The sequence below is a fragment of the Ornithodoros turicata genome, chromosome 7 (genome assembly GCF_037126465.1).
Source record: "Ornithodoros turicata isolate Travis chromosome 7, ASM3712646v1, whole genome shotgun sequence".
In the NCBI taxonomy this organism is placed as follows: domain Eukaryota; kingdom Metazoa; phylum Arthropoda; class Arachnida; order Ixodida; family Argasidae; genus Ornithodoros; species Ornithodoros turicata.
Genome location: NC_088207.1, coordinates 30,018,691 through 30,046,586, shown reverse-complemented (window position 1 = coordinate 30,046,586; position 27,896 = coordinate 30,018,691). Strand labels below are relative to the sequence as shown.

Below are 27,896 nucleotides of genomic sequence, written 5' to 3'. Positions count from 1 at the left end.
AAGGTATTCGAGAGACGCTAATGTGTTATCACCTGTATCCGGTTTGTAGCTCTGTTAGAATTGCCTCTAAACGTGTACTTCACGAGCGCTAACGCTTGTGTATGGCGCAGGATGTTTTTGTCTTTCGGGGGCTCGTTTCGACCGTGGTTTGAGCAACCATTCTCTATCTCAGCTGGCCGCAGTGCGTATGGACGTCACCAACGAAGACTTCACTGGTGTTCAATGTGCCGCCTGGAGGAAATGTGCGTGTGGTTCATACCGAAGACTGACAGCTATTAGCCGGTACACGGCACAAGTGTTACCCGGAACATGCGTCCAATACTAACACTCACCTGTCGACCATGACCGCATTCAGTAAGATATCTCTTTGATCTCTCCTCCTACATACTTGGAACTGCCGTGGTACCAATGTACCATTTTTCTCTCCTCGCTGCCTTCCTATCATCGTTTTAGTATAAGCTATAGTTCGTACCCTTTCACTGTTGTCGATAGTGACTTTTATTACACTTAATGTTGTTCGTATCCACTTTGTAATGCGTCTTTGTCGTCGTTTACTTTGTCACAGTTACGCCTGGAAGCAGAATCCCGATTCGAGGCCAGGATGGGAAGCATGGAGGAAACGCTGCACAACGGGTGACAACTGCCATATCAACCGCCCCCACAAGGAGATGTAGCGCCGCTGAAATATGGTGATCATATCCCCTGATCAACAAACAGGTCTGCATCCCAGCGAAAGTTGTTTTGTAGCGAGTTTCAAGCTTGCAAATAGTTTCGCAGCAGCGGCGTCGAGCCGCGCCGTTTTGTGTAATGTGTGATATTTTGACTATGTGTGGTTCTTACTCATTTTTATTTTCTCTGAGTCATTTCTCTGTGAACAGAGTATTTTCCATAGTTTGCAAGTCTAGTCAATATTCACTGTATCACTGCTACAATTTCACAACTTTGCCGAAATAAAGTCTTCAATCCCCTTCGAAACAAATTCTGTTGACTGCAAGCATGCCTGCCAAGCCTGCGCTGGGGGGAGGGGAAGCAGTAGCACGCGGGGAGGGGGAAACGACCGGGAAAGGAGGAAACTGTGAAGTATAAAACAGACGCCACTTTTGTGGCTTCAGGGAGGGAAACCACGTGATGAGACGTCATTCCCCGCGCTTTCGCGTGGTCTCTACGTAGAAACCCCAAAATTACCGTTTTTCGGGTGTCTGTAGAAGACACGATAGAAGATCCATTTCTAAGAGTGTGTGGAACGTCTTTCCTCCAATGTGCTCTTTAAGGGCCGGTATTGTGTGTTTCGTCCTAGTGTGTTCCGCAGGATATTAGAGTTTTTAACACTATGGATTAAATTTATACCGACAAGCCCAAAAGGATGGTTTAGATACGCGTAAAACTGTTTGGTCTACGTACCTCACCAATGTACCCTGCCGATCGACAGGTGGTTTGGAGCTCTCGGGAAGTAGTGCCATCGTAATAGCTATCAACCACGTGGTTGTCGGGATGCATGAACGCGTGCAACGTGCTGCCACCGTCTCAATCACCTCAGCGTTCATGCTGGGCACCTTCGATTCAGAATGGGACAACATTGGCATGATGGCTTTCAGTTCATTATGTGCTGCCTCTGCTACAACATCAGCCCTTCCAAACTGGTTTACGTTCCCCAATTGGTCTTCGAATACGGCGGTGGTAAGCACCTACGACTGTACCTTATCGTATCCATTGTTCAAGCATAGACCACGTAAGACCTGACCGCTCGGCCAACTAGAATTGCCCTATTCCAGGTCTTGGTGTTTCTGTAGCGCCCTCGGTGGCAAGGATGCAAAAGAAGGACGAAGAATAAACGAGCGCGCCCCAGTTTGAGTCCTGGCAGCCGCTCAGCACGGATCCAAATCAAGCGGACGGAACAAGTGTCCGTGCTGAGCGGCTACCTGGACTCAAACTGGGGCGCGCTCGTTTATTCTTCGTCCTTCTTTTGCATCCTTGCCACCGAGGGCGCTCACCGATGTCGCCTTGCCCTTTCAGTGTCTCACTAGTCCACCTCATGAGAGTCTCACCTGTCTAGGTGACTACCAGTAACCTGGTCTGCAATTAGTATCACTCTAAGAAAAGAAAGAACTTTTTACCAATGTGGGTAGAACTGCGTTGCAACCAAAATTGTTCTCGCATATTAGTCGAACTGCAAGGGTACAAACTTTTTTACTGGTATGAGTAGTATTGGTAGTACAACAGTTGTACTCAAAACAATCGCGTTCCATCCACCCATAGGACTGCAGCTGTTGTGTCACACGTGAGGTTTTTTTGCACGTGCCGCAGGATAGGGCTTCAGATAATTTCGACTGCCTTGCGTACTTTCGACGTACCCCGGGAATCTCCGATACACGGTGGCGGAACAAATGTTTACCACCCCACACTGCTACCGTCCTCAGCCGGGTTTGAATCTGCGATCTTGAGCTCAGCAATCTAACATGTTACCGAGCGAGCTACCGAGGCCTTCCAGCATTACTTCCAGCACCGTGTGCCGGAGATTTCCGGCGCACGTGAAAAGAACCCCAGGTGGTCGAAATTATCTGCAGTCCTATCCTGCGGAACGTGCAACGTTGCCATACCGCGCTGCCTTACGTGTAACATTATTATTACACAAGCCTTCCTCTTTTTTTCGCTCAAAAGGAAGCAAATACCGCGGCAGGCGTCGTACACTCCCATGCCAACTGCGGCTTTGCTTGATAAGTGGAAAGAGGACTGGAGAAATGGAGGCTCCCACTCATAGCCAGGGGAGGACGGTTGCGCCGGTTCAACGCGGCCTGTACAAATACTGTTGTTCCACCCACATGGGTAGAAAATTCTACTTTTTTGCTAGGAGTTTAGATAATATAGCAAGAACAACGGTGACGTTTCGAACGTAGATGGCACTTAATGGTCTGAGACACCCGTTAAAGTGCCACTACGGACTAAATCTCGTGTCTTCCAAATCTTACCAAATTTATGTTACTGAAATCTTCTTGTCTCACTTTACATTCCTGCAAAATATCTTTGCTCTACGGGACGCGAAAGCTAGAGAAAAGTAATTTTTATTTTCGAGAACTGTGACGTCATGTTAGGCTCCGAAGGAGCGCCTGGCTGTCATCTGGGAGTCTTCTGGGGGCTCACTTTTTGCATTCCGTAAGCGGAGCCCCACGTGACATATCCTCCGACCTTCGAGAAACACAAGGAGGGAGAGGACCCATTTTTCGCCTCTTTGGTCAGCATCACGTGACTTCTGACCACGTGACCCTCCTTGGACGGCAGAGTTGTGTCTAGGAGAAGAGTGCTCTCTCCAGAACATGACATCATCCCAATTTGTGGGCATATGACGTCACCCGTCACCCTGGCATCATCGAAACTCGTGGAGGATCAGCAGATCTTCAAAAATTGACAGGAATTGACACAGCGTTTGCAAACACGATTGAAATTTCGCGTATAAAATCCTTGAGGCACCTTCTTTTCGTTGACTAAATAAAATAAACGCTGTTTTCCGAGTCCGGAGTGGCACTTCAATTTTGGGTGGCAGAAGGGGTAGGTCCTTGCCACTATGACAAAAAAAAATCGTGTATGAGCATCATCATAGTGAATATATCAGAAAACAGTAGATCCACTTGCCGGAAAGATCATGTTGGAAATCTGGACATGTGCCAAGAATCTCTTGTAGCGGACAAGTAGCTATAGAATGCATGGAAGCAGGTGTAGCATTATGTATAGTGTATAAAAAAGTACGAAATAGATTTTTATGGGGACATGCTGCACGTGCCGCAAGGTAGGACTGCGGATAATTTGGACCACCTGGGGTTTTCTTACGTGAGTCGGAAATCTCAGACACACGGTACTGGAAACAGTGTTTACCTTTCCCAAATGGCTACCGTCCTCGGCCAGGATATGATGAAGATTCGCAATTTTCACAAACTCATTTTGGAGTAGCCAGTTCTGACTGGGTCGGGACTAACCTCTCCATATTTTTCATTCTTTTTCCAATCCAGTCCAATTTGCAATTTGATAACACAGAAGAACATAGCATCCGTATCTACGTGTGTAGTGTCGTGAGCGCTACATGGAAGCGAAGGAGTAGTAGGATTACTTATAGCCATTTAGCATATTGCATTGACGTATTGGGTTAAACTAACGGGATCCAATGTGTCTGCTTCCAGTTAACTTTTTCCTGGTATATGCCGTTGTTTGTGTGATGATGACGATACCTATGATGCACCTACAAGTCAGCCTTGCGCAATTTGCGAGTTCCGGCAACAGGGGTGTCCTGGAAAGCGTTCCTCTCCTCAGAGGTTTGTTTATGAGCTTCCTTCAACTCCTGCTCCTTTTCTGCGTTTCTGGCGCTCGAAATCTTACGACTGTAGTATTTAATGTGATTCAAATATGTACATTGACTGTGACTCATAATAAAGCATCTAAGATGTACGTTTTTAGTTTTGGTTTGGGTCTGGACCATATGTAAAAAAATTCACGCATCACGACGGCCATCACGACAGCCATCACAAACATCATTCATCATATCCTGGAAAATGATGCGATGTTGAATGACGGGCTGTGCGTAAGACTCATCGTGACGCGACGCTGAATTAATTTCTGGGAAAGCACTGACCTATAGTCTGGGCGGGCGCATTGCGAACATGTGGTATGCCGTCTTATAGTCACTGAAGAACGGTCACCTAATAGTGACAATTGTTAATTGCTTTCTGCATTCTTAGTGTTTGATGTACAGTAGGTGAAGTGTGGTAAAGTAATCACCAACATGAACATGAATTCGAAGATTCGGCACCATAGCTGTGTTACAAGGAAGACTGCACGACCTAAATGTATCCATTTGTGCACAGGTTTCGCGTACGCAAAAATCGTTCTCGTATGGTGGGGCTATCTGCCACTGGGAGAGAGGCTGGCGTTCTCGTTGATCTATTTCGTGTACGCTTTCCAAACTGTGCCTCCTTGGATGTCCTGTAGCGCTGCAGCTGAAATAACAAAAGACTGCTTCGTTCGCAGCACCGATAAGGTAAGGTATTAATTCGACCTTCTTTAGTGCAGTTATTAAAGATACGCATAAAAAATGTGTCACTGATGGCATATTCCACTGCTTATGAATGATTCCATCATATCTAACATTCACACCACAGTGCACTACCGTCTGTCACCTGTTGATATGAAGGTTCCACAGATTAGTCAACTATACCACCGTATACTGTCCTGACCCCCCTCCCTCCCCCTCTGAGAACAAGAGTAACTGGCTTTTAAAACGTGTATGCTCCTTGGTCAAAGCGCTGAGATTATGTAGTGCTGTATAGCATCTTTTCCTCTTGCTTACAGGTTGCATGCCATGATGCATGGTTGAACCTCGCGCACAGATACAGGACGTCGAATCTAAGTGAAGGCATTGCAATCAACCTCGACGAAAACACCGTAGTAGTGCCCAGACTCCTTTTCGATGTTGCAGCGGAATCTTGCGTGCGAGGACGACATACAGCAGCAGAGTTGTTCTTCAGGTAGATGTCACAGCTCCCGTGATAGTGCGAGTACCTCTGTGCAGCAAACGACTTTCCCGAGGCTGTTATTGCTTCATGTTCCTGCTGGACCAGCCAGGGCTAACACGTGAAACACTTAAATCTGCTTTTGCCCATGATTCGTGGAATAGATCTGGAGACGTCTAGATACGAGTGCCCCTCAAGCCACGACTTTGACGCTGATAAGTCTCCTTTGACCTCCCAACAAGATGATTATTTTGGTGGTGATAATTTGGTGTTTCATCACCACGGGCGATGCTTTACCCCAGTGCTGAGTTCGCGGTAATTTGGTCAAACTAGTATATGGACCAAAGCCCTACATTGCCCGAAAAGATTAGTAGTATTTTCAGGGCAGGGCATTGGTGGGCTGGATCTGACCATGGACCAAGTAATTTTGTCATAGTGAGAGGATGAGAGTGTCGCTGATTTAAAGACACCGTAAGCGTGGTCCTGAAAGGTCTGTGGTGCGGGCAATGGAGAAGGATGTGTTCCAAGTCACTGCAGTGACGGCATCTTGGAGAGTTTTCACTTGTTGCAAGCGGTAACGCCAGCAGTAGACATGGGGTCGCGACTGATGCTGAACTAATACAGCACCCTGACGAGAGACATTTCAGGGCATCTAGAGAACACGCGATGGATCAACTCTTGCGAGCATACCCAAGCAGCAATATTGGCCCAATATTGGCAACACCGGCCCAATGTTGAGCCAAGAGTGATTTGAGAGTTGAGCGGCAGAGTGATTACAGCCGATCCTTTTGAGCACTATCTGTCTTCCAGGATATCCTTCGACGACAAGCACTATGATCCAAACGCGGTTATCGTAGCAGGATAACCAGTATCAGTTACCGTCTCGGTTACCTCAGTACCGTTACCTTTAAGATTGTTGTAATTTAATCTAACCATCCATTCCTTACGTGTATCCGAGCTTCTATTCGAAGTCTGTTTGCTGTTATCTACGGTAACATGTCTATGCAGGTCTCGAAGCCAGTCGTCCGAAGAGATCACTCTGTGGGCAGCAGTAACGTGGATATTGGTGTACATGTTTTCGAGACCTGGAATTGTCAACTGCGCTGAGGTATATGAACCTCTTTATATATTCTTGACTCCGCGCAAGACACCGCGGCTACCACTTGTGTTGTCTTTGTTTTGAGAGTTCTCTCACCGATATCTATAGAGCGCGTGCCTGAAGAAACCTCAGGAAAAACATTAGGCTGGGCGTATGTGCTGTATTGCACGTAACGTGGTTGCAGTTACTGAAATTATTCATCCTGCTAAGTTCCAATACACTCTCTGACAAGCTGAGCTGCGCTCGAACAAAAGAATTGGCGTAGTAGGTGGCCACGCCGAGACTCGGAGGTGATCTGTGTTCGAATCCGTGCGCCGGCAGTGCTGCCTGGATGCCTCCCCTGGGTTTTCCTCAGGCGCTTTGAGACAAACGTTGGAGCCATTCATTGTGAAGGACGAACGGTACCCTCCTCCCCACTGCGATAGTCGTGACGTTGCCCAGCCAACGTAGCAGACTTCGGCAAGCATTTCCATCACCACCACCTAGGTGTTTGCCATGCTGGAGATGAACAAGCTGTAGCTGTTGTATTGTATTCGCATCTCACTTAGGCTTCGCACTACGCAGGTACATGCACATTTCTACTAGGGTTCCACATATCTGGTGCTCAAGATGTTATGAATGATGTACTCTGGAAGGGCTTTCCGGTGAAACCCTCGAAATCACATTCCATTTGGCCGTAACCGTGCGGATGCCACATGCAAAGGTTCATCCAGGAGAGCGCGCAAGTGAGATAAACATGACACAAGAACAGCATGTTAACGTCCAGTTTCGGTTTATTCCTTTACCGTGACAAAAGCATGGGCCACCTCACACTGACGTGACAAGGGTGTCCGACGGAGACAAAGGTGATAGAGGGCTGTTTTGTGGCATGCTAAAACCTGTATTCTGCAAGCCTTGTCTCCAGTTGACGACTTGATCAGCGTGGTACGCGACCTCTTTTAGTCACTGTAGAATCGCCATCGAAGAGTGGCGATTGTTAACTTTCCAAGCCATACATTCTTGCAGTGTTATACTGCTGTCACGCGGGTACTTCGATGATCACTGGATTGAAGGCGATAGCCATTGTACACTTCGAGTTCCATCTGTGTGCTGTCCCGCTACCCCACGGGCCGATTCAATGCTTCTTGATGAGTGGACACCTTGCACGCCGGACGGCGTTAAGCGCGTCCGCCAGACAATCTGCATAAGTTCTAGTAGACAAAAGGAATCTACATAGTGACGCAGAAAACGATTGTGGAATTTTAATTCACTGAATTGCGTAATTATTATGCGTAACTACTACTTAAAGTTTGTTTCTACGACTGTCCGTGGTGTCGACACCGTGCAGGTGCGTGATGTCTAGAGTAGAAAACTGAATTTGCGAATGCCAGCCACGTGAATTAAGTTACACTGAGGTTCCTGTATAGTTCAGTACTTCCTGCTGGTTCATTGTATGTGTTTTTTTACCGTTTTTATTTTTATTTACACTAGATTTTCACGTAAGGCGTGCCTCCTATTTGTGTAGCGACATGCTGCACGTGCAGTTGGGTATGACTGCGAATAATTTCGACCACCGGGGTTCTTTTGACGTGCGCCGGAAATCTCCGACACATGGCGCTGGAAGTAATGCTTGCCTAGGGTGCCTCAATACTAGCTCCCTCTGCACGACTCCCACGCACAGCTCTCGATGCGCTCACACAAGGGTAGCGATACGCTAAGCGACACCCTGCATTTTGGAGTTGATTAAATTCCTAGCAAAGTAGGGTTTAAAAAGTTGGTGAAATCTGTACACACCATTCATGCATGGTAAGCGTGGGAGTCGGAATGGCGGCTTAGCAGCATTCGCTTCTACAAAGGGTTGCTGCACCCTACACGGAGGGAGCTATATTCAGGCTCCCTAGTTTACCTATAGGGTCCCTGAATACTAGCTCCCTATGGTTAGTATGGTGGACTCACCCTTTGTAGAAGCGAATGCCGCCAAGCCGGCTCCCACGCTTACCATGCATGAACTCTGTGTAGCGATTTCACCCACTGTTTCAAACCTCCTCTGCTATGTATTTACTCCACTCCAAAATGTAGCGTATAGCTACGCGTATTGCATGACCGCGTCGCGAGCTGTGCGTGGGCGTCAAGATGGCGGAAATTCGTAGCAGACGATGCTGCTGTCTTCACCCGATGCAGAGGAAGCTAGTATTGAGGTACCATATGTTTACCTCCCCCACATTAGTACCGTCCAGGGCCAGGATCGAACCTGCGATCATGGCTCACCCAGCCAAACGCGTTGTCGACTAAGCTAGCGAGGCCGAGACTGGCTTGTTGGCGTGCCACGAGGTTACCAGCGGCAGTTTTCGAGGGCACTTGACAGTTTCGATGGCGTTTCAAGAACCTCCATCCAGAGGAGGACCATCCCAGTCAATGCAACGTAGTCATGTAGATGGCAATGGTCATGCAAAGTGGCCAACGCCCGATTACGATTCATTTCGGTCTGATCGTTTCAAGGACCATTGAAACGCACGTGTGACAGTGGTATTAAATACTGCGCAATCCTGTCGTCCTCAGCCTCAGGTCCTATGTTTCAGATTCTGCGTGCGTTTACCACGCTCTCCATGACTGTTACTTCAATCATAGCTGTCCGCATTGCGTTCCTCCCTGGCGCGTTCTCCAATTTCCTCAGTGTGCTGGTCAAGTGGAAGGAATTCTACAATATCAAGGTAACACAGCACGCTAACATGCTGCACCCACTAACACGGAATCGTAAAACGGGGTGCATGGGAACGGGGAACTCAAAACGCAAGCGGATGCACGCAGCGGCCTCTAACCGCGCTTACGTTCCTCACCTAGGAACATGTATATGACATATACAGGTGTTCAAAATTAAGCTTTCACTAGCACTTTATAAATAGGCGAACAAAAAAAACTGGTGCTACGTTTTCTGTTCCTTGAGTAAGAAACAGGTGCTACATAATTAGCAGCACCTGTTTCTTACACAAGTAGCGTAAAGTTATCATCCGGTTTCCTGTCATCGCTGTGTTTGCGTAGCGCTCGTGAAAGCTTAATTTTGAACATCCTGTATATGAACATGTAAGTGGGACGTTAAAGGGACAGTCTCGTACCCCCTGCCCCTCTCATAAAGTGTACCATTCGATTGCACTTTATTGGAAATGAAACACTGCAAATTTACCCGACAAAGCACGTTACGGTTATTAAGTAACCGAATTGAATTGATAAAGATTGCAGAGCTTGCTCTGTGTTGACAACAATAAGAACGGCTACGTCGCCCAGCGGGAAAGGCCGTGATAGGATAAAGAAATCGCCTGCTTTTGTGCGCGCAAGTCCACCGGCGCGAGCAGATTGGTGGCCGCCGCAGTCGTACATTTTCTTTCAGTTCTCAGGCGAAACACGCACATTCTAAGAAGTGGCCCACATGGTGGTTTAGAACAGCTATGTTAACCGCAAAAATAAGTTAAAAGTCGCGGGACAACCCCACCCACAATCACAAGCCTGAAGTCGCCGGCCATCGGCGCGCGCGATCGCATTACAGCTCCGACCAAAAATATATTACCTGCACTACCGTTACACTCCACATTGCGCACTGAGCATATTTCGAAATGAAGTGTCGCTGATGACGTACATGGAGAAGGAGTGCGTGTTTATTTAAAAACCGCATTAAGTACTCGCGGAATGTACACGTGACTTAGCTTACACGTATCCGATTATGCACACCATTATCGGAGACCCTACTGTCAATCCACGGACTCCGTTCTCTGCTGGGTGTCCCCATTTCGAGAGCAAAAGGGATGATCAACCCAAAGTCTTACCTCCATGGTTTTGGCTAAGTTTCGTAATCGCCCCGGCTGTACGAGACGAACGTATGTATAATAAATAAAAAATATTATAGCGTTGGTAGTAAAAGTAATTCATGTCGAAAACAAAACTTTTTTTTTCAACGTTTTCAGCCGTAAGCCAGCGTTCGGGGCCGCACGCTATATAGGGTGTTCAAAATTAAGCTTTCACGAGCGCTACGCAAACACAGCGATGACAGGAAACCGAAGGATAACTTTACGCTGTTTACCTGTTTCCTGCTCAAGGAACTGAAAAATAGCACCAGTTTTGCGTTTGTTCGCCTATTTATATAGTGCTAGTGAAAGCTCAATTTTGAACACCCTGTATTCAAAGGAGCGCACTTTGAGTTTCGGACATGCGCAGTAACAACGACTCTATTTATTTTGGTATCCGAAGCGCTTGGGTCAGCTCTCTATATAACGATGCCTATTTTCATGCAGCTATGGAGCGATGTTATAGAGGTTCATCTTCACGATGTTGGCATCACGAGCATGGTCCTCTACAGGATCGCCTCATACAACAAGTTTAGTAATGATTTTCGTTGGTGAGTGCACGCCGTTACTATGTGTTATTCTTTGCTGTTATTCTGTGCTTATTCTATGTTGTTCTGTAGGGAAGACCGGGGAGAGTTGTCATAGTTTTTACTTCTGACTTTGCTGTGGCGAAAGTACGTTCGTCAGGCCGATGAAAGCAGCTGGATCTTAGCGCGTTCTTTTGGCTACCACAACGCACATATTAAACTAAAGTTGGCTTCCAAAAATAAAGGAGCTTAGCGTGGAGGCCGTCAAGTGTGACAGTATAGCGGGGCAGGTTGTCACACGAGCTCGGGCACGTTGTCTCCAGCTCCAATTTCCCCTAATCTTTATTCTGGAGGTGTACCGAATGAAATACCACTGGAAGTGCATGTGGAAAACAAATTAACCGAGCAGAGAATAACCTATTATCATAGGCCTTAAAATTTATATTTCCACGTCTGCCCTAGCTGTACAGGATTCATCCAAGCGAGCCTTTACCACCTGATGGACCTGCATTGTGACCGTAAAAACGACACTAAATTATTACACGATCTCTAAGCTGTACTAAAAGAGCTACTGTAAGAACCTTCTTGCGGATATAGTTTGCACTGTCGGTTGCTCTATCAGTACACATCAGTAACGGCGCTGCGGCATGGGATTACCCATTCCATTCCAATTCCATTCCTCGGAATGGAATTTGAATGGAATGGGTGATCCCATTCCATGGGTGATGGGCGAGGAATGGTGATAATTCCATTCCTTTCAATTCCTCGGAACGAAAAGGTATGGCCAATTCCCACTCCTGGAATGGCTTGGCAACCCCATTCCATTCCTTTAATTCCATCAATAAAAGAAAAGGGGCCGGTAACCGTGCTGGGTAGCCCAGCAGTGCTATAGTGGCACCCAGACCAGTCCATTCCCATTCCATTCCGCCTGCGAAAAAAAAGCCTAATTCCATTCCATTCCTAGGACAGTTTCCGCCATTCCATTCCAATTCCATTCCGAGTTCTGATAAATCTGGAATGATTCCGGAATCATTCCACCCCGGAGTGGCAACTCTGCAACCCTGAGCAGTAAGTATGCAGCAACTTACCCCGCCTCGTATGAGACAGCTGACCCCTATGACACCCGCAATGACTCTATCTCAGCAGTGGACTTAATTGTGGACCTTCTTCCCCTTAAAATCCATGAAAAGATTTCCGGAAGTAATAAAGTCTAATAAACATTACGAACTCATGCATTTCTTTAAAGCTTTAGTGTGTGTCCTGCAAAATTGGAAAATTGCAAGACCGAAAATGTTTACTTACTCGTGACAGAAACACGTCTTGTGCTGTGTGCATCTTGCCATATACTTTCCACGACAATGAATATTTCTTCAGTTAGTGGTTGCACGTGCCGCCAACAAACGGCGGGAAGATAGCCCAGCTGCTCTGCTGCGTTTTTCTTAGCAGCGAGTGTGACCACTGATCCGTGTGACAACTCTCCCCAGTTCCCCTTCTATATGTTTATTTTGTGAAAATCTGCACACGCTGTGCTTATATACAGGGTGTCATGCATATATTCATGAGAAAGTGTCATTACACTTCTAAAATGCGTGTCATACCTGTCATTTGTCGTCACATCTTGGTGATGCACGCCTTCACGTAACGACCAATGACAGGCAAAGATACAAAGTAATCGAGGTCGATTACACTTGTCGAGAATAGAGCCCCTGAAGGTTTTTGCCACCCAAATAATATGGGTGTACCTCATTAATTAGGCTAATTATCTTAATTGAAAATTTTGCCAAGGAAATGTAAATCTTTTGCGTTAATTAGAAAGTCTGCGGCCACTACATGCTATTCCAATCGTAATTTAGAGTTTCTACAACTATTGCCCAATTATTTGACACCCGAAAACTTGCCACTCCTGCAAGCCCGTTTTCGGAATTCATCAGTGCCGGCTCTATCGGCAAGGCCCGAAGGCTCTCCCACTGCGCTCTATCGCGCTAAATAGGGAGCGAGGTATAGCGACACTGAGCCAGACAGGCGAGCGAGACCGCCATCTTAGGTCCGGCGTGGCTGCGTCGCCTAGCAACGGGACACCAATCTCTCCCTTCTCCGCGGAAAACAGCACGTAGTCTAGCCAGCTCGCAACCGAGGAAACCGGTTTTGCATGGAGGTGACTCAACATGGACGGCGCGTTCTTGGAAAGAGAAACCACGTGACACGATCGGCCCAATCGTGGACACCGAACTGCGGCTTCGACCCCTACTCGATGCGATGCTCTGTACCCCTACTTAGGGACTCTAGTATATGAGTGCGCCATCGGTGCATTAAAATGTATTTCTCGTAACCTATACAGCAGAATGTGTGATGCAGTGATTACTCACGACGGCTACCTCGCGGGAAGGACGTCTCCTCCAGTCTGCCACCCAGTGTTGAATGTTGCAAACCCCATTATGCATTTTCGCCGTTTCCAAACAAATTTCAACATGCTGTTTCTTTCGTTTTCTTTTCCTTTTTTTTAGCGTACTTTATTTGCATTTTAGCATTTAAGTAAGGAGGCAATGCACATATTTCCGCTTCGCACAGAAAGGACTTCGTGTTGTTTATAAGCTCCGATGCCCCAGACGTCCATAGCTCATCTTGATGGCTTTGAACAAAATAAAGCTTGTTTGTACTGTAAGATATGCTGTAAGCAATCACACTGATTTTCGCAGGCAAATCCATACAATCGTGGCAGTCGACCTCATCGCGTGCCTCATCGCTGCCTGGTTCTGTTCCGGCTTCGTGGGACACCTTGGGGAAGCTTTCGCTGTCCTCCCTACATCCATATTCCGATGCAAGTTTTTGAAATTAACACAATGCCGTGTGCCCTCGACAGCCATAACGTTGTTCAGTCTCGTTCATCGTCCTAAGCGGGGAACGCTGTGCTCCAACCAAGGTTTCACCTGAAAGGAAGGGGGGGGGGGGGGGGTCTTGACGTTTCGGAGCAGACTCGACCCTTATAGGGGGTGACTTCCCAGGGGCAGTTTCCCACTTTGTTCGACCCTGGCAGTTAGAGCTGTGTCAAAGATGTTCGCGTTCAAATCTTTGATTGTCCTCCGCACATGCAGCATCGACGGATTTACTCTACGTCGTCGTTCCCGAAGTGATGAGCATGTGGAGTCTGCCTCGAATCTGGTGTACCTTCTACTTCCTCTCTCTTCTTCTGCCTTACCTAATAGTTCCGGTACGGTACTCGTTTGTTACGTAAAACGTCCGGTAATTCGTGTGACCACGTATGTCGAAACGCAGGCCTTGAGCCAGGTTGCCCTCCAGCGCTTTCCCCTCTGCCCACCACATAACAGGTTCTGTCGCTGATATTCGTCGCACATGCGGTTAACTGAGAGAAGCAAGACATTCGACCAGTTGGGGACACATATTCGTGAAGATTAGTGCGCAAGTGTTGCAAACGAGGTGCAGTGCGAGACCGCAGGCGAGACAGTGTTTGTCTCGTCTGCTGCCGCACCGTTTGCAACCTGGGCGCACCATATTTCACCAATATGTTAGATTAGGCAGCGTTCACGCGGGGCAACGTTTTTGAGCAACTATGAGCAATTTATCGAGTTGCTGGCTGTCGGCCGCACCGGCAACCTCCAGCAACTCGAGTGGCTCGGAATCGCTCCCAGGCCGAAAACTTTCTCCGTTACTCCGTGCACCGGCCAATTAGCGAGGGGAGCACTGCCACGTGACTCCTGATGGCGTGATGTGATTTCGTTCGAGGGTTCAAACCTGCAGGTGCAGCTGAGAAGTAACTTTATTATTCTTACTAACGTCCACGACCTACTAAATTATAAAGACTATGTCATAATCAGCAACCCTATGAGGAGCCCGTCCGTACGATCCGCTAGGGGCGCTAGTCACCGGCCCGCGAGATCTGCATCATGATTGGACAATGGAAATTTGAATTTTGAACGCGCAGAAGCGGACGGACGACTACCGTAGCAGACGACAGCCAGTTCCTACGAAAACGCGTAGAATGGTGATAATCAAATTTAGAATGAAGCTTCTTCCGTGAGACATCCACCGCTTTTACAGAAATACCAGGTTAAGCTGAATTACAAAGTATTGTAGAAGTTCAGGAAGCAATAACCGGGCCGATGAGTAGCGCCACCGCTAGCTTCCAAATGCGGCGCTGGGAAGCGATGCCTATGACATGGTCGTTATAACCCAGCAGGAATCCAGGAGGTCGTGCTAACGTCACGCAAACATGTCAATAGCCATTCTTGAAGATCGTAATGATCTTTTGGAGTAATAAACTCAAATTTGATAAACAGCAGCTAAAGAAAGACACCACCACTCCGATTCGAACCCACATTCTCCGGTCGCAGTAACGTTGCCTGTGGACGGAGCTACGGAGTCGCTACGTGTGAACGCGGTCTCGACATTGCTCATAAGACGTTTGTTCGAGTTGCTCCGATTTGCTAGAAAAAAGTTGCCCCGTGTGAACGCTGCCTAAGTCACGATAGTGGCCACTAGAGGCGCTACTTTACATAAATGCGCAGAGGGAATGTCATGTACAGCATCGTCAGCATGGCTACCGAAGTTCGTCCGCTGCATGCCTGACATGCACGCGCAGCCCTGTTGTACCTAAAGTCGAGGGTCGGGAAAACCTTGTTCAGGTTCAGTCAATTAGCCTAGAGAGTTCAGTCAATTATGGGTTACATAGTCATATGTATCGCAGAGGTAACTGCCCTCTCAATTGGAAAAATCGCTTTTCCTTTTTTATCCTCAGGTGATTTTCACGGAGTCTGCCATTGAAGTGTTCCTTTACGAGTGGCCTAAGCTGGAAAAATACAAGCCAATCCTTTGCGGCGGCATCTATACAGTCTTCTTTGCTGCTCAATCGGGGTTCGCAGTCAAAGTACGTCTCTATCTACAATATAGAAATTTTCACCGTTCAGCTCCTCTACCCTATAAAGCTGGAACGAGTAACACATAATTCCTATAATGTGGCTCACGACAGGATTCCCGGAAGCGACGTCACGATTTTTTCGTCCTTCAGTTTCGAGGATGCGCAGGCTAGCAACAGACCGTTAGTCAACGGTCGGCAACAGATCATCCTTGATAGTTTCCGCAAAATGTTTCTTGATCAAGAAATATCGGCATTTCAGCAACACATTGGTTCAGAGAAAGCCCTTGACTTGTCTTAGCTCGTCATACTACAAAATGAGTCTGATAATCGGTGAAAATAATCGATGTAGCGTTCTTTCTTTTCTTCATCCCTTTCTTCGTGCAAACAGGTCGTAGGCCATGGAGGAAGGAGAGGAGAAGCCCTATTGCTCTGAGAAGTGAGGCAGAGTTTGAGTACCACTCCAATGACATCACCGCTAGCTTTCCGGTTTCGCTTACATACAGCTCTATGGGAGCCCCCAACGCATAGTTTCGGAATACTTGGAGAGGTGTGGTGGTAGCGCGCCGGAGTGACCCCAAAGTGGCGTGTGCAAAGCGATCTCATTGGGCTATTCAGGCAACGTGACCCCCGCGTGGCTCTTCAAAGAAGCTACAGCTCATCTCCTATCCTCATGTCACTTGTCTCACGCTTCTCTCTTCTGTCGAAGAGCCGTTGGGGCGCCTCGTTTTCTTCTTTCCTCCATGTCGTAAGCAAAACAAGAAAAAAATGGCTGCGTCTTTAGGCATCGTGCCAAGCCAGCGCTATCTAGATACAGAAGTCCTACTTCATGCCTCCTAACCAAGACGAAGAATTCGAGTACTTGGTGCATAGATCCACTGGATGAAACAGCGCAGGAGACAACACAAGGAAAAGATACAAATAGCACAACCGCTGACTTCCCCCTAGTTTAATAAGGGGTAGCAGGTCTGTTTATATATACTCTGCTGCGTCACACATTTCCAACCTGCTCAGACACAGGGTCCCTATCATTAACACGAAATGCTTATCAAACAGAACAATGACTCACTATATGACGACATAGTCAATTCCAAGTATTTTTATCTCTTCTGCTTGAGAGCTATCAAAGCAGAGCTGGCACATTTCTCAGTCCCTGTCTTTGCAATCAGATAGGCTTCGAAAATTTCTCTTTCACTCCTTTTGTTTATACCTCCTTTGAACGCCTCCTCTCACTCCTTCGCACTTTGACAAAGTCCGCCAATGGTAGCAGCCATCCGAGATGTCAGCCAATCGCCGCAGACGATTTTGAAATGCGACTATTGGCGGCTCGTTTCCATAGTTACGGCCCCTGAGAGTCGCGTCGTGATTGGTGGACTCTTAATTGTTACGTCACGTCGCTCAAGCGATCAGGGATAAATTACTGGTCACGTGATCACAGTCTCGTCGTGGTCCTATAACGTATACGGATGGGCCCATGGTGGTTAGCCCTATATGAAACTAGCACTTACTTTCCTCTAGAAGCACCTGGCTAATTTCTGCCAACAGGCAGCTCTGGGGAAGATGATTTATCGTCCTATTGATGACAATATCACTGAAAATATTTTCCCAGATCCTAGCTCTCAAAGCCACGGCTGCTTCGCGGCGCGAACAGTAAACTAAAGATCATTTCGCAGACACATGGTCCGAACCCCACCAAGAGGCTGATATGGCGCAGAAAATTTAATGAAACGTAGCCTTGGCGACAAATGGTTTCCTAGGCTTCCGCAAAAATGAAACTGACAGCACAGACTGCAGCAGGATTCGAACCCACCACCTCCCAGTCTTCCGCACGACCTTGGCTACCACCAACCAGCGGGACGCCATAACCCATTCGGCCATGCCTCTGGTTTGCACACTTGCTAAGGGCGCCATGTATCCGCATGAGGGAAGAGACTATAGTGCCCTATCGCTTCATGAGTCCAGATTCTTCTGGTATTCCATCTTTACATGGCGGCAAAATACATGAAATCACATTTACTGAAAACATCTAAAATGAAAAGCTCGTAGTAAGAAAAAAATTCTGAAAAGTTGTCATGCTAAGAACAATCTCGAAAGATTGTAAGACTTGCGGTAATAACTCGAGGTTCTACAGAGGTTCGTCAGACAACTATGTAATTAAAATTGAAACTCGCCTACATACTCACCGGCACGATGTCGCCGTCCGATCGTTGTGCTGTACTAGTTCACGATGTGGTCATTTCCGTGGGCATTCAAATCTTCAGGCAGATGTTCCGATCCTCTTCAAAATCGTTCAACGGATCCAAGTCACGCGAGCACCATAGCACACAACAAGTCTTGAAACCCGTACTAACAGCATATAGCGTTCCTGCCACAACAACTGGAACAGCGTGAAAAAGAGCCCCGTAAAAAGCCACTCGTGTCTTTCGAAATATCGTTTGCCGCCCTCAGGTCCTGTCCTGTTCCCGCACAAGCCACGCATGACTGTACCGAGCACGTGTACTTATCAGTCAGTATGACGAGATAACAGGGTCATGTACCGCGTCGTAGCTGGAGTCACTAAATAAGCTACGCTTCAGAGTATCGTCACAAAGTTCCAAGAGAGAGCATCCGCCATCTTGTTTCCGCGCCACACCACCCACGCGGTGGGCTGCGGAAACAAGGTGGCGCTCCTGCTCTCTCTTGGACCTCAGTGCCGGTAATCTGAAGCGAAGTTGTGGCAAAGGACAAAGAGAGGCAACAGCAGCCGATGGAGAGGAATCGTTCATGGGGTTAGGTAGGAGTGAGCTTGGTGGTTCTGCGCGCTGCGCGAAGCTCTCCTTATGTCCTGCGCGTGAGCAGGACCACCAACGCTATCTCTTACGTACGCAAAGGCAACAGCGCACGTAGAAGCTCGGGAAGTGAAATATGAGAGGTCTACTATACCAGAGTGTTCTATGCGGTTACCAGTGTGGTTACCAGGTTACCCCCGAAGTGCAATGAAAACCGCGGCCCCTTATGCAGCTCTTTATTTCCAGGGAGGATGGCGCCTCCTAGATTTTCTCTCCTTCTTCGGAAGCGGCGCTGCTATTACTGAAATCACTCTGCTTGAAATGGTGCTCATTGTGCGACTCCATGGTGCGTATCGATCTTCACTCATTCATGGCAAAGTGACGAAGTCGAGCGATTTTCGACACAACCAGTGTCCACGTCAAAGCGGCTACGTGAAGTTCGTAGAGATGCGAGAAGGCGCATTTTGACACAGTCCAAACCCTATGAAATGCACTGAATGCTTTCTAATGCAGAAAATATGCACCGAAAACGTGCGCGCGAGAAGGTGGATGAGGGGGGTGTTAGGGGGCGTCCTGACGTGAAGGTCGACTTGGCGTATCGCTGAGCTCGATCATGCCGCATATTAGAGTACTCACCGGATAACATCACATTTGCTCTGTCTACCAATGTGATCCGGTGAGTGCGCTAATATGCGGCATGATTGAGCTGACGGATACGCCATGCCGACCTTCACGTCAGTTCGTAACAAGGCCCGAACTCACGCCTTATCAGATGATTGTGATCGTGAGTTTCGAAGGCCCGAAACGCGGAGTTATGCTTTCTGCTAAACAGGCGCACCCCGCCTACACGCGTGCTTCTTTTCGCTCCGCACCCGGTTGCCTGGGAGGCCGCGGAAGATCCGACGGCGTGACGTTGCTCACTAAACTGAGAGTGAGGGGGGCGCACCTCAGAGGAGGAAAGCGCTGTCCAGGCGCCCCGTAACTGTATGAGACGCCCGCACGACAGCGGCATTCATTTCGTCAATGTCGCGCCCTCGTTGGTTCTTAGGGCCGGTGACGTTTTTCCAGAGAGGGAGCTCCGGAATACTCTCAACATCCGTCATCTGCTCTTATCATGTATTCCATCGCATAACAGTTAAACTACGCCACTATTTCACGTGAGGTTTTCGATGTCGTGGTAAGGAGGAATGAAATGACACTGTAGTTTCAAAATTGACTGGAGCAGGTGCAACCGTCCCTTCGAAACTTTCCAAAGTTTCCCTGCGTCCGGGTACGTCATACCGGCGCAGAGTCGCCACGGGCAGAAGCAACTTTGCAAACAATAGTGTATGGCATAGATGCAGGCCAGCTGGTGGGCAAACTCCATGATGTGAAAAGCCTGAGCATGGGTAACAACTATGGGACATGACAAACACAAGACTCAGAGCCGACTTTTCAGTCGTGTGTTTGTTGTGTTCCTCTAGTTGTGGTCTAGGCTCCGTTTTTTCACATCACGGAGCTTGCAAACAGCCGCTATTCCTACGCGTAGAACGTTTGTAGCACAAAGAAGAAAAATAAGCTGTACTAAGAGAATGCTACTTGGCGCAGGCATCAAGAGAATCGACATCTACTTCAAGGCAATGGTGGGGTCCCCGCCGAACGCTTTCATAAGAATTTGTTGGACTTCACTATTTCCTGCAGTACCTATGGTGAGGAATGGACATTTTCTAGAAATTTAACGGTCAGTTTCTCGACACCGCGGTGCACACCAAATCGCTGTCATGCGTTTTGTAGAACTTACAAACGGTATATAGAGTTAGGAATTGGCAGCATTACAGTTGCATAATTTTGTGATAGTACTGCTTTCTTTCTATGTGGCTGGATGACTACCCCTGTTGACATGAACTGCAAGATTTTCGCATGGCATTTCTCTTAAGTTTTCTGTTATGCTTCATCAAATGGATTAATTATTAAGGGGTTAAATATTACGTGCACATTGTACTGCACGCCGAACTAACCATTGAAGAATAACTGTGCGTGACGTGGCTATAACAAACCCCAGGCTACGGTTGAGCCTTAGCCGTTGGTATAGGAATACTCTAGAGAACGTACTTGGCGCGCCGTCATTGGGATTCTGCTATCCCTGAGCGTGACCGCCCGGGCGCAGCCATCCGTTGGTCAGTGGCTTTACGTGGTGGCTTTACGTGCGAAATAAATAAGCCGTTACCCACCGTAACCAGCGTCGACATGTATTTTCGAAGACAACAGTAATCCAAAGATGAATACGCACAGTTAAGTCATCTTCATGCTGATTTCAAACCAACGGAAAACCGCCACCACCCGCCATTCCATGTGGTGTGTAGAGTTTCGTAATAATAAAGTGACGAACGAAGGACCCCAAGCAGCAAAATGTACTGAAAGTCGGGTGCAATAGGGGTGGATGGGTAGGTGGAAGGCCTTGAACAGACTCGTGAAACTAAGGAACATCGATAAGACACATACCGTCCACCCCTATTGCACTCGACTTTCAGTACATTGTGCTGCTTGGGACAGCACACAAGCAAGTGTTGTACTCGGAAAATATTCGCTGCTTGTTCATTTAACAGATAGTACGCCGAATTTAGATAGCAAGGGATGAATTTAGAAAAAACGAGCACGTCAAGTTTAGCGGAATGAAGCAGCCAACGGAAGGCAACACCTTCCATGCATGACCAACGGATGGCAGCTCCCTTGTGGTTACGCTTCCCTGACCCTAAGGGAGTCCGACCCCTTGGCGCCTGCCGTAGCGGCGTCAGTTTCACGATTCGTGCATTTAGTTTTCTCCAGGGGCTTTGGGGGACTCGCCTTGCTGTATCCTACCGCAGTCTACGCTAGGGTTCCTTCAAATGTCAAGAAAAAAAAAAGTATCGTTCCGGATAGGTTGGCCTCTCATTGGTCACCGCAGACGATTTTATATTTTCAGCTATGACTGGACGCTGTGTCCGCATCGCTGTTCGCGTTGTCAAGACAGCCGCACGTTTTATTCTACGAGGCGAAATTAAGTTCTACACGCGTTATATACAGGGTGCCTTTTTTTAGGCGATAGATTTTTCATTAAAAAACTAAGGGCTATGACGTAGATGGGTAGAAATCCAGCGAACCGGTAGAGATGTATGCCGTTTTCACTTCTATTATCTCTGGGCCGGCGGACGTTCTTGGCCATATGTTGCTCGACCGCCAAATGCCTAATTACCTAACAATCGTTAACTAACTTTTTAATTATAAAGGTTACGAAGATGTCCCAATGAGAACATCTGTTCGTTTCCGTGACCTGATATCGTAGCCGTTTTCTGAACAAAAATCCGTTCCCTAGATCGTCCGCACAAAATTCGTGAAGGAACACTTTTTTTTTTTTTTTCATTGCGCATCTTCGAAGACCCGTCTTTCCTTTGCCCCCAACGTGAGAGGGTGAAAGAGCACACTGTCGCCTCTTGCGTCCTGAAAAAAGATTAACAGAAAATGCAACACAAGCTAAGGGCAGTTTCGATAGCGTCACCCGATACCTGTGTTTCTGTCTTGTTAATCTTCGACGCATGAGGCGGCACTGCGGCGGCGTCTTCGACGCATGAGGCTCCTTCACCATCTCACATTGGGGGTGAAGGAAAGACGCGTTTCTGTAGATGCGCCCAATGAACAAACTAAAGAAAAAATCGTGTTCCTTCACGAATTTTTTGCGGACGATCTACCGAACGGATTTTTGTTCTGAAAACAGCTACGATATCAGGTCACCGGCCATTGGTCATTGGGACAACTTCGTAGCCTTTATAATTAAAAAGTTAATTAACGATTTTTAGGTAATTAGTCATTCGACGGTCGCGCAACATATGGCCAAGAACGTCCGCCGGCCCAGAGATGATAGAAGTGAAAAGAGCATGTCTATAGCCCTTAGTTTTTTTTTTATGAAAAATCTGTACCGCCTAAAAAAAGACACCCTGTATAGTTTTCCTTCAAGTGTGCTGACATGATTCCATTTTTGGGTTTACAAAGGTTCACCAGTTATACGTACTTTTCTAGGTCCTAATTCTAGTGCGTCACGCCTTCTTCAGCGACGCCGACCACACCAAACCATACAGCACGGCAATAGGAAGTGTTGGACTTGTGGTGTCTTTCTCGGTTATCATTGTATACAGCATAGTATTATCCAAAGAAAACAAGTTCGTAAGTACACTTCGCATCGTGATCACCTCCTGAATGCATCCTTTTTTAGTCCTTTTATTTAGACAGGCAGTGTCCGGGAGTAGGACAGATGTAAAGCCGTGGCAAAGCCACTTCGATACAGAAGGCCTACTTAATGCCTCCTCTCACTCCTTCGTACGTAGACATATAAAGTCCGCCAATCACAGCAACCAGCCAAGATGTCAGCGAATCGCCGCAGGTGATACAAAGGCGAAGCTGAGTAAACTTGAACGCGCCTCCAACGTGCGGAGCGGGAGGAGAGCCACCCTAGCGGCGCTTACGAGAAATAAAGGGAAAGTGTTTCGACTGTACCACTTGTGCTGCAGGGGTGTCCGCCTTGCCATGAGCTGTTGACTCGGCATCGCATTACCGTCAGCTCCCTGTTGAAAAAGCCTGGTTTGGAATAATGCCAGAACTGGTTTCCCTGGAACTGGAAACTGGAACTATACCAGTTTCTGCTGTTGCTGATCAGAAACGCCAGTTTCTGGTTTGCACCGCACCAGGACAACAGACATGCTGACATGACTTTACCCGCAGACGGGGCGCTTCGGAACTTTTTGGGAGCTGGCGAGCCCAGATGCTTCCACTGTTTTGATGCACGTTTAGACTCAGGAGTGAAATGGTGCACCCGTATGGTACCGATGGTACCGAACGGTACCTTAGCTTTTGGGAGATTTCCAGTCTTGTCTGCTGGTCAAACACGGAGAGCTGCCTCGGGACCCAACGGGCACTAACTTTCCGAAACCGGAAGTGTTCATGAATGATAGTGTTCAACGTTCCCACAGAAAGGTCCGCCTTTCTAGCCAGTTCGAGACATGTTATCCGTCTGTCCTTGAGGATCAGGCGCTCCACAAGTTGGATGTTCTCAGGAACTCTGACACTGGGCTCTGAGCCGCCCCGGCCGGGATCGTCCTGCACTGATGTACGGCCGTCTCGAAACCGTTTGCACCACTCAAACGCTCTGCTGCGGCTAGGTGTATCGTGGCCATCCTGAGCCTGAAGTCTTCTGTGAATTTCAGATGACTTTACGCCTTCATTCACGAGAAACTTCATGACAATTCGCTGTTCGATGTGCACGCTCACCTCGTTGTCGGCCATCTTGTCAAGCACGTGTCTTCTGTTTTGCACAAACTTTGGACCACCACGTGGTGAACGCGGAGGCCTGGCGCGTGTGAAAATGACAAAAAAGAAGTAGCGCGAGCCATTTGTACAATCAGGAGACTGCGAAAGTCCCGGTTTGACTTGAACACCCCTCGTAGGTGTATCAGCATTGCCAATGACCATATACCAGCGATATACCGATATCGCAAGGATACAATGGTAATGCAATGCCGCATCAACAGCTCATGGCAAGGCGGACACCCCCGCATCAGAAGTGGGACTGTCGAAACACTCTTTCCCTTCATTTCGCCTAAGCGCCGCTATAGGGTGGCTCTCTTCCGGCTCCGCAGGGCGGACGCGCGTTCAAGGTAACTGTGCTTCGAGCTGTACCATATCTGAAATGTTGCTTGTTATCTTTATCTGAAACGTAAAATTGGTCGCGTTGTAACAGAACGTCTCGCATAGCGAAAGATGGCGATTTCAAAGAGCGCGCAAAGCGGAACCGAAGTTGGTTATGGCCACCTCCAGCTTACACTCACACAATCAACTTCCATGCAGGACTGGACTGTACTGACGTCGCCAACCATAAGGTGGCATCCAAAGCAACGCCAAGATCGATTCACCTACAAAGAGCTCATCGGTGAAGATATATGACGACAAGGAGCGAATGCTGGATTCTTCTCCGGCGCATAACCTTACAAACTGACAAGACATGGAAAACTGATATTGTGAAAAATAAATAACGAGTCACCTCACCAGAGATGCGTCGAGAGCTTTAGCCCCTGGCTCTTTAATTCACCGAGAGGGAGTACACGCTAAAAACGAATGATAGAGCTGTCGCTTCTGATTCGGGTAGAGGGGGAGGCGTACGCCTTTTTGTGTCAATTATCATGTATCCACATTGACACAAATGGTTGGCGCAGAGCGTGCTATGCGGTGAAGTTCCCTCCCTCCCTCCCTCTCCCACTTTCCTTTTCTTTTTTCTTTTTTGCGGCCAACTTGAGTGCGGCCAACAACGGCTAGCTACCTCGACCCCCCCCCCCTAAGTTTTTAGGGTGTAGTCGGTTGATATAGCATGGAACGGCTATTCAGCATCATGTACAGGGTGTCCTAGAAAACGTGTCATTGAATTATAATAAAAACTACGCCACCTAGAATCATGCGGTCAACAGCATTTGTTCTTATTAGGTTTTTGCCACCACCTAATGTGAATGTCATGTACTCCAAGTTTAATTATGTAAATATTTGCGAACTGAACTCGGAAATTTGCCAAACAAAAGTCACTTTTTTACCCCACCAATATGAAGAGCGTGCCGAATTCACTCAAATTAATGATAATTCACAGTGATATTCACGAGCTATCCCACCGGAAAAAATAGCCGAATATCATGCTTTTCGGAGCACCGGACCATAGCTCGGGTTGCCACCTTTCGTAGTGCAAAATACCGGCTGAGGGAGGGGAGATGGAATAGAGAGAAATGATGAAAGGCTCGCGGGGAAAGGGAGGTGGGTGAGGGATGGAAGAGCACACACAGGAAACGAGAGAGAAAAAGAGAGACCTCAAGTTAATACGAGGAAACACATGTTCCTGTGTGTGTGTATGGATCATTGATGTTAGAAATTGCACGAACGCTACACTGGAATTGAGCAACCGGATGGGACTGCCACTTACTTTGAAAAACGTATCGACGCAAACAAACCCTTCTTTGCAGGCGGAGATCTCACATGATGGTTGTACCTGCCTAAATTCTAGCTGGCTCGACACAACCACCGACAGCTTTTCACAACCACTGATCTTCAGAACACGAGATTTAATGAATGACAATGATAATATTAATTATAATGAATAACGAAGGAAACAACGGCTGACTGCGGAGTTGGATCTGTGCTACAGATTTATTCAAGCTGTAGTGGAATGTTGAAGGGAAAATCCCGCAAAAGCCTCTATGAAAGGTCTTGAGCCACAAATACCGGCAAAAGGCTGCCGGTATCACCTTCCTACCGGCAACCGGCAGAGCGAGCACACGTTGTGGACGTGAGGCTGGCTGGTCAAGTTAGCGCTTGAGCAGAGTTCTCGTCGTGACGGGCCATCTTATGCTTGTAAAAGCTTTATTGTGTGTGCGTGTTTCTTTTCTTTTCCTTTTTTGAGACTGTCTACGGTTAGTTTGTACAGGTTCACGTTTCAAGTTCGTTCGGGAAAGAATGAGGCGGAAACGAAAGCCAAAATTTCATAAAGTTTCCGCATCGAATTTGGATGCAGATGTCCGCGCGTCCCATGCCAGCGAGACCGGGAGAAAAGAAAGCATGGACGGAACTAATACTATTGGCCAGGTACCGAAACGCATTGCATTGTGGATGAATGTACATCGCCACTGACCAGCAACCGGGTGGGAGGGATATGTTTATTGGAAAAAAAAAGAAAGAAAAGCGGGGAAAGGTTAGTCAGGCATGAGGCGACTTGCTATTCCTTCCATAAAAAGAAAAAAACAGAAAGAAACGAAACACACACACAGCAACCGCCTGCGGGTTGTAGTCGTCTTAAACACAGACAGGTCACCGGTTCGCTCCTGCTATTCCTAATCCGGGCTTCTCCTTCCGTCGAAATTTTACCTCCCATCGCCCCCATGGCGACCCAGATTTTTTGGCCGCTCCACCCATCGTGTCGTTACAGCCATCGTGTCATTACATCCATCGTGCTGTTACGTCCAACGCGTCGTTACATCCAACGAGCTGTTACATCCATCGTGCCATTACGTCCATCGATGGATGTAGGAACACGATGGATGCAACAGCTCGTGGGATGTAATGGCCCCGTAACCCCCCCCCCCCCCCCTTTGTTCCGGAAGTATAACGTACCAAAGTGCAAAGCAGGAGACACCACAAGCTGTTTCTGTTGTGGTGTCTCCTGCTTTGTCCGTCGTCCCCCTTTGGCAGCCTAAACTAGTAGTGTCACACCAACTACCCCAACTTTGCACTTTGGTACATTTTCACTGGAGACCCCGCACCAGATTTCGCGGACAGACAAAGGGGCTACAAAAGGAAACAAAATTTAAACAAAACAGTACCATGTGAAATGGTGCTGGCTTATCGGGTGTCTTGCGCTGCTATTGTTACGGAAGCACTACTTTACATTCACACTTTTCTCTAAAAAGTGTTGTGTGCCATCTTGGCATTGGTTCACTGTGGCATTAGTGTATTTTGACTAGAATCCTTTGCTGGGTAGATGTAAGGGTTACTGTAGACTGGAAACTGATGCCTTCTTGGCATAACAGTGAAGTTATTTGACTAGGACCCTGTAGCTCTTGACGCTCCCAGAGAGGCTGCGATGAGTGCAGGACCTGACTGCACCAGACTACCGTGAAGTTTTTTTCTTCCTGCTTTCACGCTGACATCAGTTTTTTTTTTAAATTGCGCGTTAGCGCTGCCAAGCAACTATGTTCACGTACGCAGCTATGAGCTGCGTACGTGAACAGATTCAGAGAGGACAGCAGGAAGGAGTGGGGGACGGGGGTTTAGTATGCGTCCCGAGCCGACTTCCAGGGGAACTGTGCCGACATTCGTCTGGAAAGTCTTCGGAAGACCCATGGAAAACCTCAGACAGCACACCCGGTGACAGGATTCGAACCCGTATCACCTCCCAGTCTCGGCGTGGAAAGCGATCACCCTAACCACTATGCTACGGGAGCTTATGATCCTTATAGCAGTGCTCAATAACGAAAGGGTCCATCTCGACAACATTAACAATCAAACAGGACGCGAAGAGAGACAGCAATGAGCGTGCAAGGCACAACGGCTACGTTCCAATACCCCAGTTAGTCGACTGCCTAGCGGTCTAACCAGAAGTGCCGCCATGTTAAGTCTAGGTTCCAAATCTCGCCAAGTCCGCTATTCAGTCGGCTACCGCCTAGTGCGCATCTATGCAGTCTAGTTATACGCCTGACCATCTGACAGCCGGGATGGAGACACGCGTTGACGGTACCAGCGTGCCCGCTGTTTCTGCTGGCTTTAAATGTAAAGTCGCACATAG

The 27,896-nt window shown here is 47.7% G+C and overlaps 2 protein-coding genes across 2 annotated transcripts in view; one reads left to right on the top strand and one right to left on the bottom strand.

Annotated features, from left to right (window-relative positions):
- Positions 1-18,265, bottom strand: part of LOC135400782 (aryl hydrocarbon receptor-like) — a 291,269-nt gene extending 273,004 nt beyond the window's left edge. The window contains exon 1 of the mRNA XM_064632695.1: positions 17,990-18,265. The gene's annotated coding sequence lies outside the window, so the exon portion shown is untranslated. The remainder of the gene's footprint in view (positions 1-17,989) is intronic.
- LOC135400783 (sodium- and chloride-dependent glycine transporter 2-like) lies at positions 1,501-24,641 on the top strand. The gene is made up of 14 exons (XM_064632698.1): positions 1,501-1,677; positions 4,170-4,301; positions 4,851-5,023; positions 5,335-5,510; positions 6,504-6,603; positions 9,153-9,284; positions 10,857-10,960; positions 13,633-13,754; positions 14,029-14,144; positions 15,690-15,818; positions 18,821-18,920; positions 20,162-20,262; positions 22,607-22,750; positions 24,428-24,641. The coding sequence occupies exons 1-14, from the start codon at positions 1,566-1,568 to the stop codon at positions 24,521-24,523; spliced, it is 1,737 nt and encodes a 578-aa protein (XP_064488768.1). The 5' UTR covers positions 1,501-1,565; the 3' UTR covers positions 24,524-24,641.
- Positions 24,642-27,896: the final 3,255 nt, after the last annotated feature.

Excerpts from the sequence above, each read along its gene's own strand:
- LOC135400783 (XM_064632698.1), top strand. The coding sequence starts at position 1,566 with ATGGGACAACATTGGCATGATGGCTTTCAGTTCATTATGTGCTGCCTC. Across the intron at positions 1,678-4,169 it reads GGTCTTCGAATACGGCGGTG|TTAACTTTTTCCTGGTATAT; the intron begins GTAAGCACCTAC and ends GTCTGCTTCCAG. Across the intron at positions 14,145-15,689 it reads TGCCTTACCTAATAGTTCCG|GTGATTTTCACGGAGTCTGC; the intron begins GTACGGTACTCG and ends TTTTATCCTCAG.